The sequence below is a fragment of the Aquarana catesbeiana genome, unplaced genomic scaffold (genome assembly GCF_042186555.1).
Source record: "Aquarana catesbeiana isolate 2022-GZ unplaced genomic scaffold, ASM4218655v1 unanchor226, whole genome shotgun sequence".
Taxonomy (NCBI): Eukaryota; Metazoa; Chordata; class Amphibia; order Anura; family Ranidae; genus Aquarana; species Aquarana catesbeiana.
The window spans coordinates 1592082-1618104 of NW_027362653.1; the positions used below are offsets into that span (position 1 = coordinate 1592082).

General features: G+C 46.4%; 1 protein-coding gene and 1 pseudogene across 1 annotated transcript in view; one reads left to right on the top strand and one right to left on the bottom strand.

Annotated features, from left to right (window-relative positions):
• LOC141121596 (uncharacterized) overlaps positions 1-26023 on the top strand; it is a 482112-nt pseudogene that overhangs the window by 88490 nt on the left and 367599 nt on the right.
• LOC141121622 (uncharacterized) overlaps positions 1-26023 on the bottom strand; it is a 73484-nt gene that overhangs the window by 35406 nt on the left and 12055 nt on the right. Inside the window, exons 5-8 of the mRNA XM_073611272.1 lie at positions 10197-10424; positions 9914-10120; positions 9632-9838; positions 9367-9508 (exon numbers count right to left, since the gene is read on the bottom strand). Coding sequence (XP_073467373.1) covers positions 9367-9508; positions 9632-9838; positions 9914-10120; positions 10197-10424 — 784 coding nt within the window. The remainder of the gene's footprint in view (positions 1-9366; positions 9509-9631; positions 9839-9913; positions 10121-10196; positions 10425-26023) is intronic.

Below are 26023 nucleotides of genomic sequence, written 5' to 3' on the forward strand. Positions count from 1 at the left end.
CGCTCTCATCGGTCATGATTCTGGGCCTCCCCATCGCTCTCATCTGTCATGATTCTGGGCCTCCCCATCGCTCTCATCTGTCATGATTCTGGGCCTCCCCATCGCTCTCATCTGTCATGATTCTGGGCCTCCCCATCGCTCTCCTCTGTCATGATTCTGGCCCTCCCCATCGCTCTCATCTGTCATAATTCTGGGCCTCCCCATCGCTCTCATCTGTCATGATTCTGGGCCTCCCCATCGCTCTCATCTGTCATGATTCTGGGCCTCCCCATCGCTCTCTGTCATGATGCTAGGCCTCCCCATCGCTCTCCTCTGTCATGTTTCTGGGCCTCCCCATCGCTTTCTATCATGATTCTGGGCCTCCCCATTGCTCTCCTCTGTCATGATTCTGGGCCTCCCCATCGCTCTCCTCTGTCATGATTCTAGGCCTCCCCATCGCTCTCATCTGTCATGATTCTGGGCCTCCCCATCGCTCTCATCTGTCATGATTCTGGGCCTCCCCATCGCTCTCCTCTGTCATGATTCTAGGCCTCCCCATCGCTCTCCTCTGTCATGATTCTAGGCCTCCCCATCGCTCTCATCTGTCATGATTCTGGGCCTCCCCATTGCTCTCATCTTTCATGATTCTGGGCCTCCCCATCGCTCTCATCTGTCATGATTCTGGGCCTCCCCATCGCTCTCCTCTGTCATGATTCTTGGCCTCCCCATCGCTCTCATCTGTCATGATTCTGGGCCTCCCCATCGCTCTCCTATGTCATGATTCTGGTCCTCCCCATCGCTCTCATCTGTCATGATTCTGGGCCTCCCCATCGCTCTCCTATGTCATGATTCTGGTCTTCCCCATCGCTCTCATCTGTCATGATTCTGGGCCTCCCCATCGCTCTCCTATGTCATGATTCTGGTCCTCCCCATCGCTTTCCTCTGTCATGATTCTGAGCCTCCCCATCGCTCTCCTCTGTCATGATTCTGGGCCTCCCCATCGCTCTCTGTCATGATTCTAGGCCTCCCCATCGCTTTCTATCATGATTCTGGGCCTCCCCATTGCTCTCCTCTGTCATGATTCTGGGCCTCCCCATCGCTCTCCTCTGTCATGATTCTGGGCCTCCCCATCGCTCTCCTCTGTCATGATTCTAGGCCTCCCCATCGCTCTCATCTGTCATGATTCTGGGCCTCCCCATCGCTCTCATCTGTCATGATTCTAGGCCTCCCCATCGCTCTCCTCTGTCATGATTCTAGGCCTCCCCATCGCTCTCCTCTGTCATGATTCTAGGCCTCCCCATCGCTCTCATGTCATGATTCTGGGCCTCCCCATCGCTCTCATCTGTCATGATTCTGGGCCTCCCCATCGCTCTCATCTGTCATGATTCTAGGCCTCCCCATCGCTCTCATCGGTCATGATTCTTGGCCTCCCCATCGCTCTCATCGGTCATGATTCTGGGCCTCCCCATCGCTCTCATCTGTCATGATTCTGGGCCTCCCCATCGCTCTCATCTGTCATGATTCTGGGCCTCCCCATCGCTCTCATCTGTCATGATTCTGGGCCTCCCCATCGCTCTCATCTGTCATGATTCTGGGCCTCCCCATCGCTCTCCTCTGTCATGATTCTGGGCCTCCCCATCGCTCTCCTCTGTCATGATTCTGGGCCTCCCAATCGCTCTCATCTGTCATGATTCTGGGCCTCCCCATCGCTCTCCTCTGTCATGATTCTGGGCCTCCCCATCGCTCTCCTCTGTCATGATTCTGGGCCTCCCCATCGCTCTCATCTGTCATGATTCTGGGCCTCCCCATCGCTCTCATCTGTCATGATTCTGGGCCTCCCCATCGCTTTCTATCATGATTCTGGGACTCCCCATTGCTCTCCTCTGTCATGATTCTGGGCCTCCCCATCGCTCTCCTCTGTCATGATTCTAGGCCTCCCCATCGCTCTCATCTGTCATGATTCTGGGCCTCCCCATCGCTCTCATCTGTCATGATTCTGGGCCTCCCCATCGCTCCCCTCTGTCATGATTCTAGGCCTCCCCATCGCTCTCCTCTGTCATGATTCTAGGCCTCCCCATCGCTCTCATCTGTCATGCTTCTGGGCCTCCCCATCGCTCTCATCTGTCATGATTCTGGGCCTCCCCATCGCTCTCATCTGTCATGATTCTGGTCCTCCCCATCGCTCTCCTCTGTCATGATTCTGAGCCTCCCCATCGCTCTCCTCTGTCATGATTCTGGGCCTCCCCATCGCTCTCTGTCATGATTCTAGGCCTCCCCATCGCTTTCTATCATGATTCTGGGCCTCCCCATTGCTCTCCTCTGTCATGATTCTGGGCCTCCCCATCGCTCTCCTCTGTCATGATTCTGGGCCTCCCCATCGCTCTCCTCTGTCATGATTCTAGGCCTCCCCATCGCTCTCATCTGTCATGATTCTGGGCCTCCCCATCGCTCTCATCTGTCATGATTCTAGGCCTCCCCATCGCTCTCCTCTGTCATGATTCTAGGCCTCCCCATCGCTCTCCTCTGTCATGATTCTAGGCCTCCCCATCGCTCTCATGTCATGATTCTGGGCCTCCCCATCGCTCTCATCTGTCATGATTCTGGGCCTCCCCATCGCTCTCATCTGTCATGATTCTAGGCCTCCCCATCGCTCTCATCTGTCATGATTCTTGGCCTCCCCATCGCTCTCATCGGTCATGATTCTGGGCCTCCCCATCGCTCTCATCTGTCATGATTCTGGGCCTCCCCATCGCTCTCATCTGTCATGATTCTGGGCCTCCCCATCGCTCTCATCTGTCATGATTCTGGGCCTCCCCATCGCTCTCATCTGTCATGATTCTGGGCCTCCCCATCGCTCTCATCTGTCATGATTCTGGGCCTCCCCATCGCTCTCCTCTGTCATGATTCTGGGCCTCCCCATCGCTCTCCTCTGTCATGATTCTGGGCCTCCCCATCGCTCTCATCTGTCATGATTCTGGGCCTCCCCATCGCTCTCCTCTGTCATGATTCTGGCCCTCCCCATCGCTCTCATCTGTCATGATTCTGGGCCTCCCCATCGCTCTCATCTGTCATGATTCTGGGCCTCCCCATCGCTCTCATCTGTCATGATTCTGGGCCTCCCCATCGCTCTCTGTCATGATGCTAGGCCTCCCCATCGCTCTCCTCTGTCATGTTTCTGGGCCTCCCCATCGCTTTCTATCATGATTCTGGGCCTCCCCATTGCTCTCCTCTGTCATGATTCTGGGCCTCCCCATCGCTCTCATCTGTCATGATTCTGGGCCTCCCCATCGCTCTCCTCTGTCATGATTCTGGGCCTCCCCATCGCTCTCCTCTGTCATGTTTCTGGGCCTCCCCATCGCTTTCTATCATGATTCTGGGCCTCCCCATTGCTCTCCTCTGTCATGATTCTGGGCCTCCCCATCGCTCTCATCTGTCATGATTCTGGGCCTCCCCATCGCTCTCCTCTGTCATGATTCTGGCCCTCCCCATCGCTCTCATCTGTCATGATTCTGGGCCTCCCCATCGCTCTCATCTGTCATGATTCTGGGCCTCCCCATCGCTCTCTGTCATGATGCTAGGCCTCCCCATCGCTCTCCTCTGTCATGTTTCTGGGCCTCCCCATCGCTTTCTATCATGATTCTGGGCCTCCCCATTGCTCTCCTCTGTCATGATTCTGGGCCTCCCCATCGCTCTCCTCTGTCATGATTCTAGGCCTCCCCATCGCTCTCATCTGTCATGATTCTGGGCCTCCCCATCGCTCTCATCTGTCATGATTCTGGGCCTCCCCATCGCTCTCCTCTGTCATGATTCTAGGCCTCCCCATCGCTCTCCTCTGTCATGATTCTAGGCCTCCCCATCGCTCTCATCTGTCATGATTCTGGGCCTCCCCATTGCTCTCATCTTTCATGATTCTGGGCCTCCCCATCGCTCTCATCTGTCATGATTCTGGGCCTCCCCATCGCTCTCATCTGTCATGATTCTGGGCCTCCCCATCGCTCTCCTCTGTCATGATTCTTGGCCTCCCCATCGCTCTCATCTGTCATGATTCTGGGCCTCCCCATCGCTCTCCTATGTCATGATTCTGGTCCTCCCCATCGCTCTCATCTGTCATGATTCTGGGCCTCCCCATCGCTCTCCTATGTCATGATTCTGGTCTTCCCCATCGCTCTCATCTGTCATGATTCTGGGCCTCCCCATCGCTCTCCTATGTCATGATTCTGGTCCTCCCCATCGCTTTCCTCTGTCATGATTCTGAGCCTCCCCATCGCTCTCCTCTGTCATGATTCTGGGCCTCCCCATCGCTCTCTGTCATGATTCTAGGCCTCCCCATCGCTTTCTATCATGATTCTGGGCCTCCCCATTGCTCTCCTCTGTCATGATTCTGGGCCTCCCCATCGCTCTCCTCTGTCATGATTCTGGGCCTCCCCATCGCTCTCCTCTGTCATGATTCTAGGCCTCCCCATCGCTCTCATCTGTCATGATTCTGGGCCTCCCCATCGCTCTCATCTGTCATGATTCTAGGCCTCCCCATCGCTCTCCTCTGTCATGATTCTAGGCCTCCCCATCGCTCTCCTCTGTCATGATTCTAGGCCTCCCCATCGCTCTCATGTCATGATTCTGGGCCTCCCCATCGCTCTCATCTGTCATGATTCTGGGCCTCCCCATCGCTCTCATCTGTCATGATTCTAGGCCTCCCCATCGCTCTCATCTGTCATGATTCTTGGCCTCCCCATCGCTCTCATCGGTCATGATTCTGGGCCTCCCCATCGCTCTCATCTGTCATGATTCTGGGCCTCCCCATCGCTCTCATCTGTCATGATTCTGGGCCTCCCCATCGCTCTCATCTGTCATGATTCTGGGCCTCCCCATCGCTCTCATCTGTCATGATTCTGGGCCTCCCCATCGCTCTCCTCTGTCATGATTCTGGGCCTCCCCATCGCTCTCCTCTGTCATGATTCTGGGCCTCCCAATCGCTCTCATCTGTCATGATTCTGGGCCTCCCCATCGCTCTCCTCTGTCATGATTCTGGGCCTCCCCATCGCTTTCTATCATGATTCTGGGACTCCCCATTGCTCTCCTCTGTCATGATTCTGGGCCTCCCCATCGCTCTCCTCTGTCATGATTCTAGGCCTCCCCATCGCTCTCATCTGTCATGATTCTGGGCCTCCCCATCGCTCTCATCTGTCATGATTCTGGGCCTCCCCATCGCTCCCCTCTGTCATGATTCTAGGCCTCCCCATCGCTCTCCTCTGTCATGATTCTAGGCCTCCCCATCGCTCTCATCTGTCATGCTTCTGGGCCTCCCCATCGCTCTCATCTGTCATGATTCTGGGCCTCCCCATCGCTCTCATCTGTCATGATTCTGGGCCTCCCCATCGCTCTCCTCTGTCATGATTCTGAGCCTCCCCATCGCTCTCCTCTGTCATGATTCTGGGCCTCCCCATTGCTCTCTGTCATGATTCTAGGCCTCCCCATCGCTCTCTGTCATGATTCTGGGCCTCCCCATCGCTTTCTATCATGATTCTGGGCCTCCCCATTGCTCTCCTCTGTCATGATTCTGGGCCTCCCCATCGCTCTCCTCTGTCATGATTCTGGGCCTCCCCATCGCTCTCTTCTGTCATGATTCTAGGCCTCCCCATCGCTCTCATCTGTCATGATTCTAGGCCTCCCCATCGCTCTCATCTGTCATGATTCTAGGCCTCCCCATCGCTCTCATCTGTCATGATTCTAGGCCTCCCCATCGCTCTCCTCTGTCATGATTCTGGGCCTCCCCATCACTCTCCTCTGTCATGCTCAGAATTCTGTAGGCCTCTTCACTAGTGTATCTTTTTTGGGGATTTTTTGGGCACGAACTTTATAGGTAGACATGTGCAATTCGTATAGTTCTGAATTCGTTTAACGAATTTTGACAAATTCATTAATTCCGAAATTTCCAAATTTCCGGAATTTCGAATTTCAAATTCGGAAATTTGAAAATCCTAAAATAAGACTGAAAATCTGAAAATTCTAAAGAACGAAAATTTGAAAACCCGAAAATCTGAAATAGCTAACTAAATAATAACTAATAAATTATAGGTATTGGAATTTACTTTCAAATTTGGCTGTTAGAGAACATAACGAGTACGAATTTATCCAAATTAATTCATCCGAATTACAAATTATCTGAAATAACGAATGCCGTATCTAAAAGAATGGAATTTAACGATCTGATAATAATAAATAACAATAGTAATAATAAAACCTTTTTATTATTATAATGTATTATTAATTTGTTCCATTCCATTTGCTTAGATGCAGCATTCGTTATTTCGGATAATTCGTAAATTCAGATAAATTTGTATTCGTTACGTTCACAGACAAATTTGAAAGGAAATTCCAATACCTATAATTTAATAGTTAGAAAATCAGTAAGATTCGAAATAATAACTAACTATTAAATTATAGGTATTGGAATTTCCTTTCAAATTTGGCTGTTTGTGAACGTAACGAATACAAATTTATCTGAAGTTACGAATTATCCAAAATAACCAATGCCGCATCTAAACAAATGGAATGGAACAAATTAATAATACATAATAATAATAAAAAGGTTTTATTATTATTATTATTATTGTTATGTATTATTATTAGATCCTTACGTTCCATTCTTTTAGATACGGCATTCGTTATTTCAGAAAATTTGTAACTTCGGATAAAGTCGTATTTGTTACGTTCACAAAGCCAAATTTGAAAGGAAATTCCAATACCTATAATTTAATAGTTAGTTATTATTTCAAATTTTACTGATTTTCTTTTTTTCAGATTTTCGAAAAAAGCAAAAAACCACTGAAACGAAAACTAACAGTGTCAGTGCACATGTCTACCTATTAGATATGTGCATGACGAAAACATTTGTTTTGTTTAAATTCATTAATCTAGTTGTTATTTATTCTTTCAGTTCGTATTCGAGATTTGTTTTAGGTCTTTTTCAAATTTTCTTCGAATTTACTGATTGTTTTAGATTCGAAACAATAAATTTTGAATCAGCCGAATCGAAAAACTTTACATTTTTATAAATGTTTTCAATTCGAATGTGGCAAAGTGAACAAACAAAAAATGGAAAATCTTCATCAAATTATTACAATGACTCTTTAAAGTGGTGTTCCACCCAAAAAAAAAAAATACATGAAAATTCCTAAAAAAAAAAAATAAAAAAAACACATTTGGAAATTTTTTTTTTTTTAACTCACCTCGAAATGCCTGTTGCTAGGGGGTCCCTCGTAGTCTGCCTCTTTCAGTGCCTGGGCTGGTGACATCACTTCCCCCTCGGCACAGGAAGGACTCGGCTCTGCTCCCTCCCTCTTGTCAATCATTTGGGACCCATTACAGGTCCCAGGTGACTGATTGGCCAATCACGGCGAGCGGCAAACTGGGGGAAGACGAGCGGGGCTTTGATCCCTCGCATCGCTGGACCCTGGGACAGGTAAGTGTCCAATTAAAAGTCAGCAGCTGCAGTATTTGTAGCTGCTGACTTTTAATTTTTTTTTTTTTTTTTTTTTTTAATGGGCCCTCCTCTTTAACCACTTCACGCAAAATCACATACCTGTACGTCATTTGGTTGAAGTGGTTAAACCGGGGTGATGCCTGCACCGTTTTTTCAGAGCTAGCGGTCGGCTATCTCATGATAACAACCGATGCGGCTAATGAGCCGCTCAGCCTTTATCCCTCCCACCGGGAGACTGGAGCGACCATCCGGCACGTCCGCCGGCTGTTTGGTGTCCCAAACGAAACTGGAAACGGTTTTGATGGGGTCTCCTTTGTAAAAACACGGAAGCGACGTCACAAGGTCACTTCCGGTTTACTCGGCTGCCAATGGCGCCGATTTAAAAAAAAAAATTACAGTATTTTAAAATGCAGATTTGAGCATTTTGAATACTTTGAAGGGCAAAGGGGGGTTTATGAGATCTTTTAGACCCCCGATCCCTCCATAAAGAGGGATTATACTAACACTGCACTTGTTGGGCAGTGGGGGGGGGGCTAAACGCAAGTGCTGGCAGTTATTGGAACTGATCCTGCTAACAATCCATTTTTGGGGACGCTATACTATTGGGGACACTGGTACAGTTCTGATCGTGACCAAGAAACAGATCTGTTCAGACACTATACTAGCAATGGTGGTGATCTTCGACTTAGTGTGATTATGAGAGTGTGACAGACAATATGGGGCTAGCTGACCCTGGCTGGAAGGGACACTAACTGCCTAACTCCGAAGCTGTCGTCGCTAGTGACACTAATACAGCGATGAGTGACTAAATGCTGTAACCTGACATGTAATGTAATGACACTGGTGACAGGGAAATCAAAGGGTTAACTGGAGGGCAAACAAAGGGTTAAATGTGCCCAACAAGGTGTATGCAAGTGTAAATGTGCCGTTTCTACTAACACAGGTTTGGCTTTCTTGTCTCTGTCTTGTCTCTGAACGTAAAGGGCAGAGAGTGAGAAGATCCGGCCAGAACCCATGTTTGTGTTTACAAACAAGACATAGGGTTGTGCTGTGATTTGGCTACAGCCGGTCAGCAGGTTCACAGCCAAAATCATTGGCTGGAACCTGCTGACAAACTTGTGCTGTATCAAATAACAGCAGAGGTCCGCAGGGAACGTGCACGCACCCCGAACCCAGGAACCAGGCTAGTGACGTATATATCCATGGGAGGTGCCTGCACTTGTCACTCACTCGCAGTAGGTTCACTGTGAGTCAATCAGCGAGTGGTTAAAGTTTAAACTGAAACAAGTTGCAGAGATCCAGCATTCATGCCTCCTGAGACTGCGCTTAGTTACTTGGGTCTGAGACTATACAGACAAAGGGGTTGATTTACTAAAGGCAAATCCACTGTGCACTACATGTGCAAGCAAAAACGCTGTTTTTTATTGTCCTTGCATGTCCCCCTCAGATCTACAGCGACTGCACTTCCAAATGCACTTATAGTGCACAGTGGATTTGCCTTTAGTAAATAACCCCCCAACAGTATCTCTCCACCCGGCACAGCCAGCAAATAACAGAGCAAGTAACCCTCACAGAATTGTTCTGTCAGAGGTCTACTAGACCCGGGCATGGGGCAGAAGACCCAAGACAGATGCCCCTAGACCGAGCAAAGCCTATGGTGAAAATCAACATTTTGCTGCCGGCTGAACCCCAGAATCTCCATAAATCCAGTCTAGAGACATAAATTGTGTCTACAGCACAGAGAAGGAAGATTATCCGAGAGGAATACAGGAATACAGGACGGGGTACACAGCTCAGAAATGTGACCAGGGTATTACAGGCTGATATCACCCAGTTCTTGCCCTACTCTGGACCAAACAGTGAGCAGTATGGGTGGAGGAATGTATTTAGCTTTAATGACCCACCTGTGCTGATCTCTGTAGGAGTGTCCTCCTCTATAAATGTCCCTGTTATTCCATCCTCCTCCATAGACTGCTGATCATCCCTCACATACCTCTCTTCTTCTTCTGTTTTAACTTCAAATTCTATATCGACTGGATCTTCCCACTAAAAAAAGAAAATGATAGAAAATATCATCTGTGAACTATAAGCTTTAATATTGTGAGATCACATAAAAAATCCACACATTGTCTACATGAGCCTGTGTTTTATAAGCTCTATCCTACTAACCTTGTAACAGTGAGGGATGGTGTGATCTTCCTGTGTGGAATCCCAGGAATACAGAGGACGGGGACATCTCTCTGGTGGGTTCCTGGTATTAGGAGACTTCATCATATCCTTGTGTCCTTCTGAAAACCCCTCCATCACTCCATACTCCTCATCCTCCTCTTTATACTCTTCTTTAACAACAATATTACTGTCCATGATGGTTCCATTCTGAATAAATAATACAACATTCATTGTAAAAAAACGTGTATAAATAATAACTACTAATAATTGGTAATCATCTACCTGATGATGGTGTGAATAGTTGTGATCTTCCTGTGTGGAATCCCGGGAATACAGAGGACGGGGACATCTCTCTGGTGGGTTCCTGGTATTAGGTGGTTCCATCATATCCTTGTGTCCTTCTAAAAACTCCTCCATCACTCCATACTCCTCATCCTCCTCTTTATACTCTTCTTTAACACCAATATTATTATCCATGATATCTCCATTCTGAATATATAATACATTCTTGGTAACAAACATGCTATCTATAAATCAAAACTGCCAATAGTTGTCAATCATCTACCTGAGCATGCTGTGGATAGTCGTGATCTTCCTGTGTGGAATCCCGGGAATACAGAGGACGGGGACATCTCTCTGGTGGGTTTCTGTAGTTGGATGACTCCACCATGGTGTCCTGGTACAGATCTTTGTGTCCTTTTAAAAACTCTGATTCCTCCATCACCCCATCCCCATCATCCTCCTCTTTTATCTCTTCTTTAACCTCAATTTTAGAATCTCTCAGGTTTCTACTCTGAATTTATAATAAAAATGACATCAATGGTAACAATGCAGATAATGTACAGATCCTAATGATGCTATCAGTGATTGTTCCTCATCTACCTGATGATGGTGAGGGATGGCGTGATCTTCCTGTGTGGAATCCCGGGAATACAGAGGACGGGGACATCTCTCTGGTGGGTTCCCATTACTGGATCCATCTGTAGGAAACACACACACTGACTGAATACATTGTTTCTATGTGTTTATCAGATGATGGGAGATCTAGGTGGACCCTCCGTACTGCTCTCTCCTTTACAATAAAGTCTCCTCTTACCCGGTGATGTGAGGGGCGGCTGATTGTCCATCATGACGTCCTTGTAGAGATCCTTGTGTCCTTCTAAATACTCCCACTCCTCCATGGAGAAATAGACAGTGACATCCTGACACCTTATAGGAACCTGACACACACAATGATACAGTCAACATCCAGACACATCCCTTGTCTGTTACTGGATAATGTCCCAGAATTCCCAGCATCGCTCACCTCTCCTCGATGATCTCTTTCGTGACTTCTAGAATCTTCTTTTTAATCCTATATTCTATCAGGGAGGGAGGTGGAGACAATGTGATGGTCATATGATCACCAGACTTCACAGGAGGAAAACTCTACATTTGAACACAAATCGTAAAATCAAATGATATTCCCAGAATCCTCCTCGCTTCTCCGTCCAGGCATTCTGGTGTCATTTCGCACAATGCAGGAATCAGGGAGGAGCTGCAAGGTCATCCAGGACATTTACTACAAATGACATTTTCCCTCTTTTCCCTCTTTCTTTCTATTTGAATCCTATAAAATAAAGACATACATATTCAAATCCCTCCTAAATAAACCCCCCCCCCCCCCGGATATGCAATTAGCAGACCTCCAGCTGTTGCAAAACTACAAGTCCCATCATGCTCTGCCTCTGCGTGTCATGCTTGTGGTTGTCAGAGTCTTGCTATGTCTCATGGGACTTGTAGTTCTGCAACAGTAGGCGTGTATGTTTGAGTAAAAAGAACACACACAGGCTCTCTCCCTCTCTTTCTTCTGATGATGGTCTTTGCATGAGCCTGGTGGCTCTGCCATCTTGAGACCTTGCTCTAAATGCTGGCTTGGGCCTAAGCCATGTAGCCCAGAGCTCTTTCAACATCTTGAGACCAGTCGAGGAGTCTAGCTAGAGGATGTGATAAGTATATTCTTGTATTGTGTTCTGATTGTAAACTTTGTAACATTGGAATTCCTTTTAATACTTTATGTTAGTTTCCTAATTCTGCTGTTTAACATATTCCTATTTTTTTGGGAAATAAATGTAACATTGTTTACTAAGCAGATGTGTTTGGTATATCATTGTGCTTATCAGGCTCTTATAGACTAGCTAATTTATAGGGATAGGCAAGCTAATACATGTATGCAATAATTATACAAGATATATTAGATTGTATAATAGTGCATAGATTACTTCATCCGCTAATTGCATATCCCTGGTATAGACCATAGATTGACACCAACGATGAGGCACCATTCCTTCCACTGATGCTGGGACATTTTCTACTCCTAATGGCCACATCTAATGGCCACATTTGTCCTCCCTCAAGCCTAAAGAACAGTGAGCTGGTCATTTGTTTTGAAAGATTGCAGACTCCTGGTATAGACGGATGAGGTAAAAAGGTCATAGGTGGAAAAGGTGACACATCTCTAAAATGAAGAGGGTGTTCAGGCCCAGTAAGTGGGGAAATGTTCTGACCCTGAAGGGGTTAATCTACATTTCCACATGTAGCACCCTCTAGCTTAGGGTTCAAGTGTACATAGCTGTGAGCTGTAGTGTAGGTAAATTTAGCCTGGCTAAGTGCCAGGCTGGGTTGAATCTGGGTCAGGGTTGGGTAACTCTGGGAGGCTAGATGACTCAGCAAGTGGCACCTCTGGTACATTCCCCTAACTTGCTGTAACCTTGGAGAAGCTTCCAGAAGAATGGATGGGAGGCAGTGTTAATTTTGTCGACTAAAACATTTCAGTCGACTAAATGAATACTATTTTAGTCGACTAAAATTCGACTAAAACTAAAATGGCATTTTAGTCAAAAGACTAAGACTAAAACTGAATTGAGATTTGACTTTAACATTAACACTGGTCTGTAGTGCACACTCACACCTCAATACCATAAATAATAGCATATTAGATTTTTCACTCCAGCAGTATATAATGAGTTTGGAAATTGTAGAGAAATGTTAACTAATGCATTACAATTTAATTATGCCCGTTCGATTGTAGATGACTAAAATGTACTGGAGATTTTAGTCGACTAAATACGACTAAAACTTAAAACACTAAAATGGGACTGAATCTAAAATGCCATTTTAGTCCTAAGACTAATGCCGCGTACACACGAGCGGACTTTCCGGTGGACCGGACTCCGTCGGACAATTCGATCGTGTGGGCTCCAGCGGACTTTTTTTCCCCAAAAGTCTGACGGACCTAGAAATAAAACAGGTTTCAAATCTTTCCGACGGACTCGAGTCCGGTCGAAAAATCCGCTCGTCTGTATGCTAGTCCGACGGACAAAAATCGTCGCTAGGGCAGCTATTGGCTACTGGCTATCAACTTCCTTATTTTAGTCCGGTCGTACGTCATCACATACGAATCCGTCGGACTTTGGTGTGATCGTATGTAGGCAAGTCTATTCCTTTGAAAGTCCGTCGGAAAGTCCGTCGGACCAGTCCGGTTGAAAAGTCCGCCCGTGTGTACGCGGCATTAGACTAAAACTAAATCCAAATTAGCTGCCAAAATTAACACTGATGGGAGGTTATGATATTGGAGTATATTGGGGCTGCTTGGAGTATTGATGAAGGCCTCAGCCAATCCCCGGCCAAATGGGCAGGCACCTCTTAAATACTCCCGAGTCATGCCAGTAGGGGAACTAAGGACGAAGATGAAGAAGTGCTGAGGAGGCTGTCGGTGGCCCTCGAGGGTGCCCCTAGTCTCGGGGGGTGACCTTGGGCTGGAAGGATCCCCTACAACACACAGAGGAACCCCTTCCTGGAGGCATGGGAGCAAGAGTGAGGACAGCAGGAGTCTCCAGACATTAGCAGGGCAGGCTGGTGAGTGCGCAGTCTGGGAGGACTATGGGAAGTAGCCAGGTAAGAGAAGCAGCTGCAGCCGGGCAGTGCCTGAAGAGGTGGTACTGGGATCAGTAGCCACAGGGATGGAAGCTGGACACTGGACTTTGCTACACAACCAAGAGGCCCAGGGCACCCTGCCTGTAAGGGGCTTTTGCTTAATCTGACTGAGAGCTTTTGTCAGACCATCAAACAGTGTTCAAGCTGGGTCTGTATTTCTTTTCTGCGAGTGCTGGAGGAACAGGAGTGTATAGAGCCTGTTTATAGGAAAGTTGTCTCTGAAGAGTTCTGAAGTCAAGTGGGCTTCCCATAATTTCCCTATCCAAGTTCTAATCCCTCAATAAAACATAAAAACAAGCACTGGACTGTTTCCCGACTCTGGGATATTGTGGAACTTCAGCGTGCCTGGCTGTGCAGGGTGGGGGATTCCTATTCACCAGCAGCTCCTACGTGGGGTGTGCTACATAAACTATACCCTGTTTCCCCGAAAATAAGACCTAGCATGATTGTCGGTGATGGCTGCAATATAAGCCCTACCCCCCAAATAAACCCTAGTTAAAGTCCTTGTAGGTCTTATTTTCAGGGTAGGGCTTATTTTCGGGGAAACAGCGTAGGGCTTATTTGGGGGGTAGGGCTTATATTGCAGCCATCACCGACAATCACGCTAGGTCTTATTTTCGGGGAAACAGGGTATATGTGTGTGTCATCATCTGCTGGAGATAAAAGACATCACAGTGACTATGGAGGAAGAGGACGGACATGACGGGGGGGTTACTGGGTGTAAATAGAAAATAAGATCTTATTACCTCCTCTACAGCCACTTCCAGCAATGTCTCCTCTCTACTTCGTCCCAACTCACCTCTCGCTCGGAACTTCCTATTTATACCTGACATCACTTCCTGTCTGTATTCCATAGAGACTTCCTGTCTGGGTAGATGTGAGATCACTACCTTGTGGAGCTCAGAGGAACTGCAGTCCAGAGAAACATCTCGTAGTGTGAACATGGCCTTGTGCTGTGTGTGTATGTGCTGTATAGCCTTAAGGCCCATACACACGATACAAAAATCGGATGGAAAAATTCGTATGACAAGCTGTCTGACAGTTTTCAGATCGTTAGTACGGTGTTTTCGACAGCCGATTTTACTTTTTCTTCAGACAATAGCTGGATGTGCACTTAGGGTTGCCAGCTACACCCCTTAAAACCGAACACATATTAATTACACCAGTTCTGTGGCTGATTAAGGTGGTAATTAAACTCACTTGGTGCCTTATCGGCATCTAAATTAGCCTCAGAACCCGTGTAATTCATATGTGTTCGGGTTTCAAGGGATGAGATGGCAACCCTATGTGAACACAACGTCCGATTTTCATTTCATTAGTACGATTTCCGTATGAAAAAAAAATCGCAAGAGCAAGACTACGCATGCTCCGAAACGAAAGAACACATACAAAACTATTCAACACATTAAGTCACTTCTGACATTGTATTCTGTCGTACGAAAATTTTCGTATTGTGAGTAACCTCTTCACTTTCCACATGAGACTAGCATGCCACAAAAAACAGACGTTCGGTCGTCCAAAAATCTAAGCGTGTGTACGAGGCTTAAGAGCTCATGCATACTGCAGCTCAAAAAAAAAAAAAGCTGCTTTTACAGGCATTTGAGCTTTTATTTCAGCGTGAAGAAGCTTGTGCTTTTTTGTGCTCCTGTGCATGTTTTTATTGAGCTCCTTCAAGCTCCTTTGATTTTGCAAGCTTTTTTGAGCATAAGCGTTTTTTTTCACAAACCCTCCTAGATAGTATTTTCTTAACCACTGTATAAGCAAAACAAAAAGCTGGAACAAACTTTTTCAAGCTCTTTTTAGCTCTTTGAGGCACTAGCTCCTCTCAAAAACATGAGCTTGTCGGGGCTTTGTTTCTGCTTGTAGGAGCATATGCCTGAAAAAGCCCTAGTGTGTATGGACTTATTGGCTAACATGGAGGGGAGTTTCTAGGCAGAAAAAAATAAGAGCTCAAAAGCCTGTAGTAGGCACTTTTTTGAGCTGCAGTGTGCATGAGCCCTTATAGATGGGTCATCTCCACTTCCACCAAGGGGGATAGAAATATATTACTGCCTAGTCCAGTCTTTCTCAGCCAGGGTTCCTCCAAAGGTTTCTAGGGGTTCCTTGAGCAATGAACAATTACTGTCTCTCGGTAACAACTGGTATCAATGATCTGTAAAGGGGTAGTCTTCACACTGATGATGATGTAAGAATATCCTTCTCCCACTGATATAAGGGGTTCTTCTCCCATTGGTCACCATTGTAAGACACCACTACACTGACTACTGATATAAGGGGGTCCTTCTCCCATTGGTCTCCAATGTAAGGGACCACTATACTGACCACTGATATAAGGGGGTCTTTCTCCTATTGGTCAGCAATGTAAGGGGCCACTACACTGACCACTGATATAAGGGGGTCTTTCTCCTATTGGTCAGCAATGTAAGGGGCCACTACACTGACCACTGATATAAAAGAGTCCTTCTCCCATTGGTCACCAATGTAAGGGACCACTACACTGACCACTGAAATAAGGGGGTCCTGCACCCATTGGTCACCAATGTAAGGGACCATTACACTAACCATTGAAATAAGGGGGTCCTTCACCCATTGGTCACCAATGTAAGGGACCACTACACTGACCATTGAAATAAGGGGGGCCTTCTCCTATTGGTCACCAATGTAAGGGACCACTACACTGACCATTGAAATAAGGGGGTCCTTCTCCCCATTGGTCACCAATGTAATGGATCACCACACTGACTACTTGGAATGACTCTGGGTTCAGACTGAATTTTGCTTGTTCAAATATTTACCAAATGGCCACACTAAATTGAAATTCAGCCAAGTTCAGTCTTTTGCTACTGCTGCTCAATGTGTCAACTTCTCAGTCAGGATAGTTGTTAGATAGTAGGGATGATCCGCTGGTTCAAATTGAACTTTGGCTGTTCCAGCCCCCATAGAAGTTATTTTTCTACCAGTTCTCTATAACAGCTCCCGCTGTCACTGGTTCCCAATGAACCAGTGGGTGCTTGCACATGAACTGCTGATGTCACCAGAAAACCATATTATGTAAGCAAAGAGGTGGGGATAGCAGTCACATCACCGCCCATATCAGGCCACTAGCCATATTTGTCAATGATATCACCATTATTCCCACCCCACAGGGAGCTATCATTTGGCTAAGAGTACCATTGGGTACTGTGTACCCCATACTCGTTTATGCGGGCGGTATTTGGGGGTACCCTTATTCTTACAAAGGGCTTCCACATTTCAAAAGGCCCTCTACCTGAAGATCTTCACAGCCACTAACCAGGGTTGTGGACATAAGGGCCTTTGTCCTCATTAGTATGGAGACAAGGTGCTTTGCAAGGGGCGCCCACTCTGCAAAGACACCCCCTATGTTGAGGAATGTGGCCTGGAATGGTTCGGGGCACACTCATCAACACCCTTTCCTGGCCAACCAGGCTGCATGCTTGGATTATGGGTCTGGCATGGATTTCCTGAAAGACCTCACAGGATCCCCCTTAAAATCTATACCAGACTCAAAGGGTATGGATTTTAGGGGGGACTTTACAAAAATGTTGTTGTTTTTTTCATTCTGGCTGTAGGATGTGCTACAGGAAAAGTGAAATTTACAAAGAAAAAATTATGCAGGAAATCACATTTCATTGCCAGTTTCTTAAAAGGAAAAAAACAACACACAGAGCCCTCCTGAGGTCCCCCCAAAAATATTTTTTTTTACACCTTCTTGTCTATTAGCCCAGAAAAAGGGCATTTTTTATTCTGTTGATTTCAGTGGGGTTCAGGTTCTGCTTAAACCAAACCTAGGGCAGTTTGCTTCATCCCTAGAAACCAGACAGTGGCCTCTGTCATCCTAACAACTATCCTATACCTACCCTTACAATTCAACTGTGATTCAACTCCCATTCAAACTGGGATTTCTTGGCTGACGGGTGAATGTGAACAAAGGGGTGATGAAGGATTCCCCTCTAAAAATCATACCAGGTCCTTTGAGTTTAATATGGATTTTAAGGGGTAAACCCCTGCAAAACCACAAGAAAAGGAACATGGGTTCTCCCAAAAATACTAGAGCCATATCCAAGCCTGAAACATGGCTGGTCTGCTAAGGGGAGGACAACCAAGCACCCCCCACCTCCTGAACAATACCAGGCCATATACCCCCAACATAGGAAGAGTATATTGGCAAATCCATTCACTACTGGTTGGAGAGCTGAACAAGTACAATGTATTTTCTTGTATCGGGGATCATGAGGCATTAGCAAATGTATATCTGTCTGCAGAAAACAGTGGAGATATAATTGGTATCATTCTGTGCATTGCCAGACTAGGTCTTGGTTACAGAGTGAAGGTTGATGCTGCTCATACTATATGTAACCCTCACCTACATCATGGACATTTTCTTCAGCGTCTTTCTCTTCTTAGTAAATATGATAGAAATCTTCACAAGCGTATAGAAGAGTTTGGGGCCCTGAGTCAGACATCTCAAGTCTCCCACGACACGCGGGAGTCTCCCGCATTTGACAGCGGGCTCACGGACACCCGCGAGTGCGGCACAATTTCCCGACTGAGCCCTGCCTGCACTGTCACTCACTGCTACAGGAGGTGTTTGAACAGCAGCTGCGAACGAAGCTCCCCAGCTTGGCTCTCATTGGTCCATGGGCGGTGCCTGCGTCAGCGAGAGGAGGAAAGATGGAGGCGAGCCCGTGCGGTGAAATCATTCCTGTGCGTGCGCCGCGATTGGTTGCTAGGCTCGGCTAATTTGCCTAGCAACTGAGCGTATTGAGGCGGGTGTCCAGAAGAGTATAACGGCGATTGGATGGCCGGAGAAGATGGGGCGTGGCTCAGCCTTCTTTTGTCCTCTCTGACTTTACCACATTAAATGATGGCCCGGAGCGAAGGGCGGCTGGATGTGTGTCGTGTTGGGTGTATACTATTGTCACAGGAGGGGAATAATAGCGCGGTGTGCCATGTATGCAGCTTTTGTCCTGGCACTGAGTAATATACAATAATTACAGTCAGTACAAGGAAACTCTGCCCTTATTTGCCCAGCAACCCGTGTAGTCACAGCTTTGTACTTCTTGGCAACAGCACACTTTTCTACATCTTCACTATGGAAAACATAGGCCTCATTCACACTGGCAGCACGGAACCTTTATGTAACATGTAACTATCCGCCCCTCACCTACATGAATGTGCCTCGGCAAAGCGAGACAACAGCTGATCTTAAACTCAGCTGTTCTGCGGCTCTGTACTGTGCATGCGTAGAAACATCAATACCCTCAGTTGCTAGGCAAGTTAGCTGAGCCTAGCAACCAATCGCGGCGCACCCACGGGAATGATTTCACCGCATGGGCCCGCCTCCCTCCTTCCTCCTTTCGCTGACACAGGCACCGCCCATGGACCAATAAGAGCCGAGCTCGGGAGCAGCCCCTGTTCAAACGCCTCCTGTGGCAGTGGGTGACAGTGCAGGAAGGCTCAGTCGGGAGGTCATGCCGCACTCGCGGGTGTCCATGAGCCCGCTGTCAAATGCGGGAGACTTGAGATGTCTGCACCGGTATAGCTGCATTTCATTGGCACTGGAATAGCTGCATTCAATTGGCACTGATCAGGCTGTATTTAATTGGGGCGCGGGGGGGGTCGGCGCCGAAATCCCTGAAATGAGTTTCCCACCGCCCTGAAATGAGCTTTTGCAGGTTGGGATATCTGCTGAGTAGTAACAGAGAGACCCAGCACCCCAATAGTAGAGGAAGGGGTGGTCTGGGGACACTGAGAAGAAAACTCCAGTCAATCTCTGGATCTCCATCATTGGAAACATGATGATACAACAAATACAGCGGGATATTGGAGGAGCTGTTGATGTCAGTGTGGAAATGGACAGAACACGGAATGATGACACTGAAAGAACAATATGGCTTCAGTCTACGATATGTCAAGGAGAGAACGGTAGGTAAGGTAACCAAAATAAAATCCAGTGTCAGCCTACTGACCATGCCCACTTTTATTGGGGTGGGGAGTCCAAAAGTAAGTAAAGCACATAGTGCCCCCCAAACAAATGTGCTCCCTCCTCCTAAAATAATCCCCCAACCTATGACCATGGATCATAGGTTGGACTTGATGGACTTGTCCATGTCTTTTTTCAACCTCACCTACTATGTAACTATGTAACCTCCATGACAAAACTATCTCTAGCATTAATTCAAATTCCAAGCTTCCTGAATTGTACTCATTAGACCTTGGCATGGCATTGTGAACTTTTGCACTAAAATTTGGGGCTTTTTGTTTTCACTTCTATGATAAGTTATATTATGTCTTTTATATACACTTCATACATTTCAGATACATAAGCATGTTTTTTTGATATACCACATTTCTATTGCTCTATACCTAGTGACTATATGACTGGCATGGTTCTAATACTCTACTTTACCTGACGATTTTTGTCCGTCGGATTAGCATACACGAGCGGATTTTTTCGACCGGACTCGAGCCCGTTGGAAAGATTTGAATGTTTTATTTCTAGGTCCGTCGGACTTTTGGGGAAAAAAAGTCCGCTGGAGCCCACACACGATCGAATTGTCCAACGGAGTCCGGTCCGCCGGACCAAGTCTGCCGGAAAGTCCGCTCGTGTGTACACAGCATAACAAATACAAATTTATCTGAGGTTACAAATTATTCGAAATAACGAATGCCATATCCAAACGAATGGAACGTAATGAATTAATAATAATAAATAACAATAATAATAATAAAAATGTATATTATTATTTATTATTAATGTGTTCCATTCCATTTGTTTAGATGCAGCATTCGTTATTTCAGATAATTCATAACTTCAGAGAAATTCGTATTCGTTACGTTCATTAACAGCCAAATTTGAAAGGAAATTACAATACCTATAATTTAATAGTTACTATTTCAGATTTTCGAATTTCCAAATTTTCTAATTTACGAATGTACGAATGTACGAATTTACGAATATACAAATTTTCTAATTTATGAATGTACGAATTTACAAATTTTCGAATGTACGAATATGTGAATGTAAAAATTTTCGAATGTACGAATTTACAAATGTATGAATTTACAAATTGCGATCATAATGAATGACCCGAAAAATGAAAAAAAAAACAAAAAAACAAATGAAACGAAAACAAAAACAAACAAATTGTTGGGCAGTGCACATGTCTAAATGCTACGTTCTCTTTTGGAAGTTATCCGGGGAGGTAGAGGCGACCTATCGATCGGGCCACCCATTCCATCTTATTGTCCGCATACAGGGAACTGAGTTTTTTCTGCGCTCTTCCGAGCAATTGCCAGCGCTGTTCAGTTTCTTGGATAAACCTTCTGTTGAGATCCCCAACTGGTTGGACCTGGAGGCTTCCTACTCATCCCTGCCAAGACCACAGCAGACCTGGCGCCCTTTATCCAGAGCCTCCAGTCGCGAGACTCCCAGCCGAGCAACGCCTAGACCTTCGCCCCCTGCATCGTTAGACTGACTTGGATCACCTTTCTCCATGTGTTTTTCTCCCCCCTGCTTCTCTCCTTCTCTGTCCCACCTTCTCCGTCACTTGTAGGGGAGTCGACCAGGGCCCTACCCCTTGCCCATTACTCTTCACAATCCCTCTTCCCTTCCCCTAACCCTTCTTTTCTCCCCTTTCCTCCTCCCCCTTCCCCCTTTTGTCACTCTCTTACTTCTCTTATTTTCCCTTTCTCTTTTGTTTTCTCTTTCTTGGGTTCTGTTATCACTCGTCCAGGGCTACCCTGTGGGTCTTCTTCCCCTAATCTCCCCGTTGGTGTGTCTTTCCTCAGTCTGCCATTGGCTCTCTTCGGGTCTCTACCCTCAATGTGCGAGGTCTGAATGTCCCGGAAAAATGTTCCTGGCTTTTAGCTGATCTCTGGAAGGGTAAAACCCAAGTTGCCTTTCTCCAAGAAACACAGTTTAGAAGAGACAGTGTTCCTAAATTGACAAATAGAGACTTTCCATGGACATATCACAGTCCCTTGCCTGTTTCTAAATCCAAAGGGGTCAGTATACTGGTTGCTAAGTCAGTACCGTGGACTCTTGGTAAAGTGCCGATGGACGCCCAGGGTCGCTTTCTCCTGCTTAAGGGGAAGGTTCAAGATGTTCAGATCACTTTTGCCAATGTCTGTTTCCCGAATGTGGACCATCCCCAGTTCCTCCAGGACCTTCTTCCTGTTCTTTTGGACTTCTCTGAAGGTCTCTTGGTTTTTGGGGGGAATCTCAATTTTGCTATCGATCCCTTATTAGATGTGTCGCAGGGTTCCTCTCAATTTTCTTATTCTCGCATCAAACGATTGAAGGCAGATCTGCAGCTTTTGCAGTTGGTGGACCCTTGTCAACTGATGCACACACAGGAACGGGACTATTCTTTTTTCTCCTCTGTACATCACACCTACTTGATTACCTCTTAATTTTGCATCAGGCTCTACCTGGGGTCATGTCTACACGTATTGATGTTATCTCCTTTTCTGACCATGCTCCAGTCCATTTAATTCTTCAGATGGGCCCAATCTCACAAAGTCCCCCCTCCTGGAGTCTAAACGAGGCTTTATTACAGTCCTCGGATACTCACTCTGCACTGCAGATGACCTTGATGGAGTATTTCTCCATTGATTGTGGCTCGGTGGATAACCCTTTAGTGCTCTGGGAGGCTCATAAGCCGGTTGTGCAGAATGCGTTAATCAGGATTGGTGGTCGCCTCAAACGTGAGTGCACCCACAGAACGGATGAACTTCTGGCTGAATTGCGCAGATTGGAATGCTCCCACAAAGCGACTCTTGCGCGTTCCACTTATCAAGACCTTCTTAAAGTGCGGGAGGAGCTTCGGTCTTTTTACTACCATAAGACAAAGCAAAAATTAGCATGGGTTCATCGCACTAAGTATGAATTTTCCAACAAACCGGGTACGTTACTGGCTTGGGCTTTACGTGGTCCACACACCAAAACCTATATTCCACAAATTCAGGACTCCTCATGACAGAAATTGACCACCTCTAAGCTGGTGGCATCTTTAAAACTTTCTATCACGGCCTGTATAATCTTGGTTGCTCTTCTCCATTGGCCTCCCCTTCCGGGAAGGCTTCCATGATACAGTCTTATCTGACGTCTTCGGGAATGTCGTCTCTGCCCCAAGATGCGGGAGGAACTGGAAGAGCCAATCACAGCAGAGGAGCTGGGGGTGGCCCTTGCCCATATTAAACCCAAGAAATCTTGAGGTTCAGATGGCCTTACCCCAGCTTGTTACAAGGCTTTCTTTGAGGTCTTGTCCCCTCATCTGACCTCTGCGCTCAACTCCATTACGGAAGGGAAGAGCCTGCCTCAGGACAGTCTGCGGGCCTACATCTCTTTCATTCCTAAGGTGCGAGAATTACTGCCCGATCCCACATCTGAATTCTGATTTGAAGATGTTTGCTAAAATCCTGGGCAATCGGCTACCTCATATCCTATGTCTTCTTCATCGGGACCAGACGGGCTTTGTACCTATACGTGAGCCTAGGGATAATACGATTTAAGTTCTTAATTTGATTCATGCTGCCAGGACCTCCTCCCATCCCCTTCTCCTGCTGTCTACGGACGCAGAAAAGGCTTTTGATAGGGTAAATTGGCAGTTTATGCAAGCCACTCTGGAGCATATCGGTCTGGGGTGCTCTATGTCGATTTGGATCCTCTCCCTTTATTCTTGTCCCTCAGATGCCATCAACGTTAATGAAACAAGATCCGATTTCTTTGCGATCACGAATGGTATTCGCCAAGGCTGCCCGCTCTCTCCCCTTGTCTTCATACTTACCCTGGAGCCATTTCTTTGTACTGTGAGAATGGATCCTAGCATTGTGGGCCCCCAGAAGGCCTCTGGCATCCACAAGGTTTCCGCCTTTGCATACGATCTAATTTTCTTTCTGATGGATCCATTGTCATCTCTGCCAAATCTGCTTCAATCCTTCCATGAGTACGATACCCTTTTGTATTTCCAAATTAATTTCCAAGACTTCTGCTCTCAATATCAGGGTGGAGCGGGCTGTAATTGGACCTCTCCATCCCTCTTTTCCCTTTCATTGGGCAACTGGCTATATACGTTATCTGGGAGTGCATATCACGTCAGATCCTGCTACTCTTTATACGGCCAATTTTGAACCATTGCTCCTGAGCATGAGATCAGACCTTCTCCGCTGGCATTCAATTATGGTGACCTGGTTTAGCCAATGCAACACTCTCAAGAGGACATTATTGCCTAGCGTCCTTTATCTTCTACAAGCCCTTCTCATCAGATTACCTCTCTTGTTTTTCAAACGAGTGAATTCCCTCTTTCCGGAATTTGTGTGGTCACACCGGAAACCCCGTCTCCAACTCCAACTTCTCCATCTCTCTCTAAACGCCAGGGCGTAGTTGGCCTCCCTGATGTGCGGGCTTATTATAGGGCAGCTCATCTTACCAGGTTGGTGGACTGGCATTGTCATGGGGTGGCTATGAAGCTAGAGGACTCCCACGGCACGGCGAGGAGTTGGCCCTGGATCACCTCCCAGTTACCTAGAGACCTCAGTACCCACCCTACCTACCCTTGGTGGTACTTTGATGGTTTCTAGGGATACTTCTAGGGATACTTTTCGGAGCTCCTCAATTTCCCCACTGCCATCACCTATGATCCCTATTCTAGGTAATCCAGAGTTCCAGCTCGGTCTCCACGACCCGCAGTTCCAATGTTTGTTGTCCTTTGGTATTTCCGGGGGTCCAATGGCAAGCACTCCCCCTATGAACATTTCGGCACCCTCCTTGGATTTTTGGGGTAGCTTCCAGCTCAGGCATTTTCTCTGCCAGTGTGCTCGTTCTCTGGGTGTCTCCCGCCAACTCACAGAATTCGAGAGCATTTGTCAGACGGGATCGGATTCACCATTGCTTTTTCACTATCTACGCTGCCTTAATCCAACCTAAGGAGGATTTCATTCTGGCTTTCCTCTCTAAGTGGGAATCAGATCTCACCATGCATTTTACTGATTCGCAAAAGGAGAAAATTCTTCATTTTGCTCAGAAGTCCACTTTTGCCACCAAGGTCCAAGAGACCAGTTATAAGATTTTGACTAGGTGGTATAGGGTGCCCACAACTTTACATCACATTTTTCCACAGGTACCAGATACGTGTTGACGGTGAGGCGCTGACCAGGGCACGATTTTCTGGGACTGTCCAAAAATCAAACCGTTTTGGCAGGGGGTAGCCTGTACCATCAAAGATCTGACCAATGTTGATCTAGTGGGAAACCCGACAGCGTGCCTGCTGCAGCTCATACAACGGCCCATCAAAAAATATAAGGCCTCTCTCACGATCCAGCTGCTGAATGCTGCAAAGGCTTGTATTCCTTTTAGCTGGAGATCTGTGACTCCCGCCCTCGAGGTCTCTTTGGTAGTCCAAAGTTAATGAACTTAGGGACATGGAGGATCTTACGGCCACCTTGTACAATCGAGAGGAGATCTTTTCGGGACACTTGGAGGCCGTGGCAACATTTCGTATGCACTGATGCCTATCTTCGGGAGGTTTTGCAACCCAGTTGAACTACTGGGACTCGCTAGATTGTGATCCTGGGCGAGCGATCCTGCTTCTATGATTTTATGATTCTTTAATGCCTCTTTTTCTCTACCCCCACCATTTCTTTACCCTCTGTAACTTTGTGACCTATCATCTTCAGTCCCAAGTGGTTATAATATTCGTACATTTGATCTCTTTGGAGATTCAGTCCCGAAGATACTTTTTTGGCCCCTGGGGTTCTTTTGGCAACCCCAGAACTTTACTAGTTCTCACTATATATGGACATGTGTTGAAGGCGCTATCCATCACCTCTAGTTAGGATATTAGATTTGTCTGCTGATACCGATTTAAAGCTCGATTTCTATGACCTGTTGGCTGCTAACTGATTCAATGTTTATTTTACTTTTATCTGTGTATTATTGCTAAGTTGATCCTATTGTCTATACACCATACTGAACTTTGGTTATCTTTGTACCCCTTTAAGTTCTTTCTTGTCTAAGTTGTACTGTGTAATTTTAGGTACACAAATAAAAGAATTACAAAAAAAAAAAAAATGGAAAATACCACATTTGGTCATTACATGGTGCTCATTCCAATGATCCTTAGTGCTATTCAATATGGAAAGGCAGTATTTTAAATCAATGATTGGTTTAGATCACTGATGTCCTTCAATGTCTACTGTAGTCATAAGTACATGAGTATGATCTCATATATTTGTGTGAACCATGCCTGATATTAAGGGTCTACAAGTAGAAAATTCACGTGACAAGCTTTTGCCCAGCTATAATAAATTCTGGGAAATAGTTCATGAACACTATGATTTCCTATGATCATCAGCTCCATCTAGTGGCCATAATGCAGTATTTTTTCTGAAATA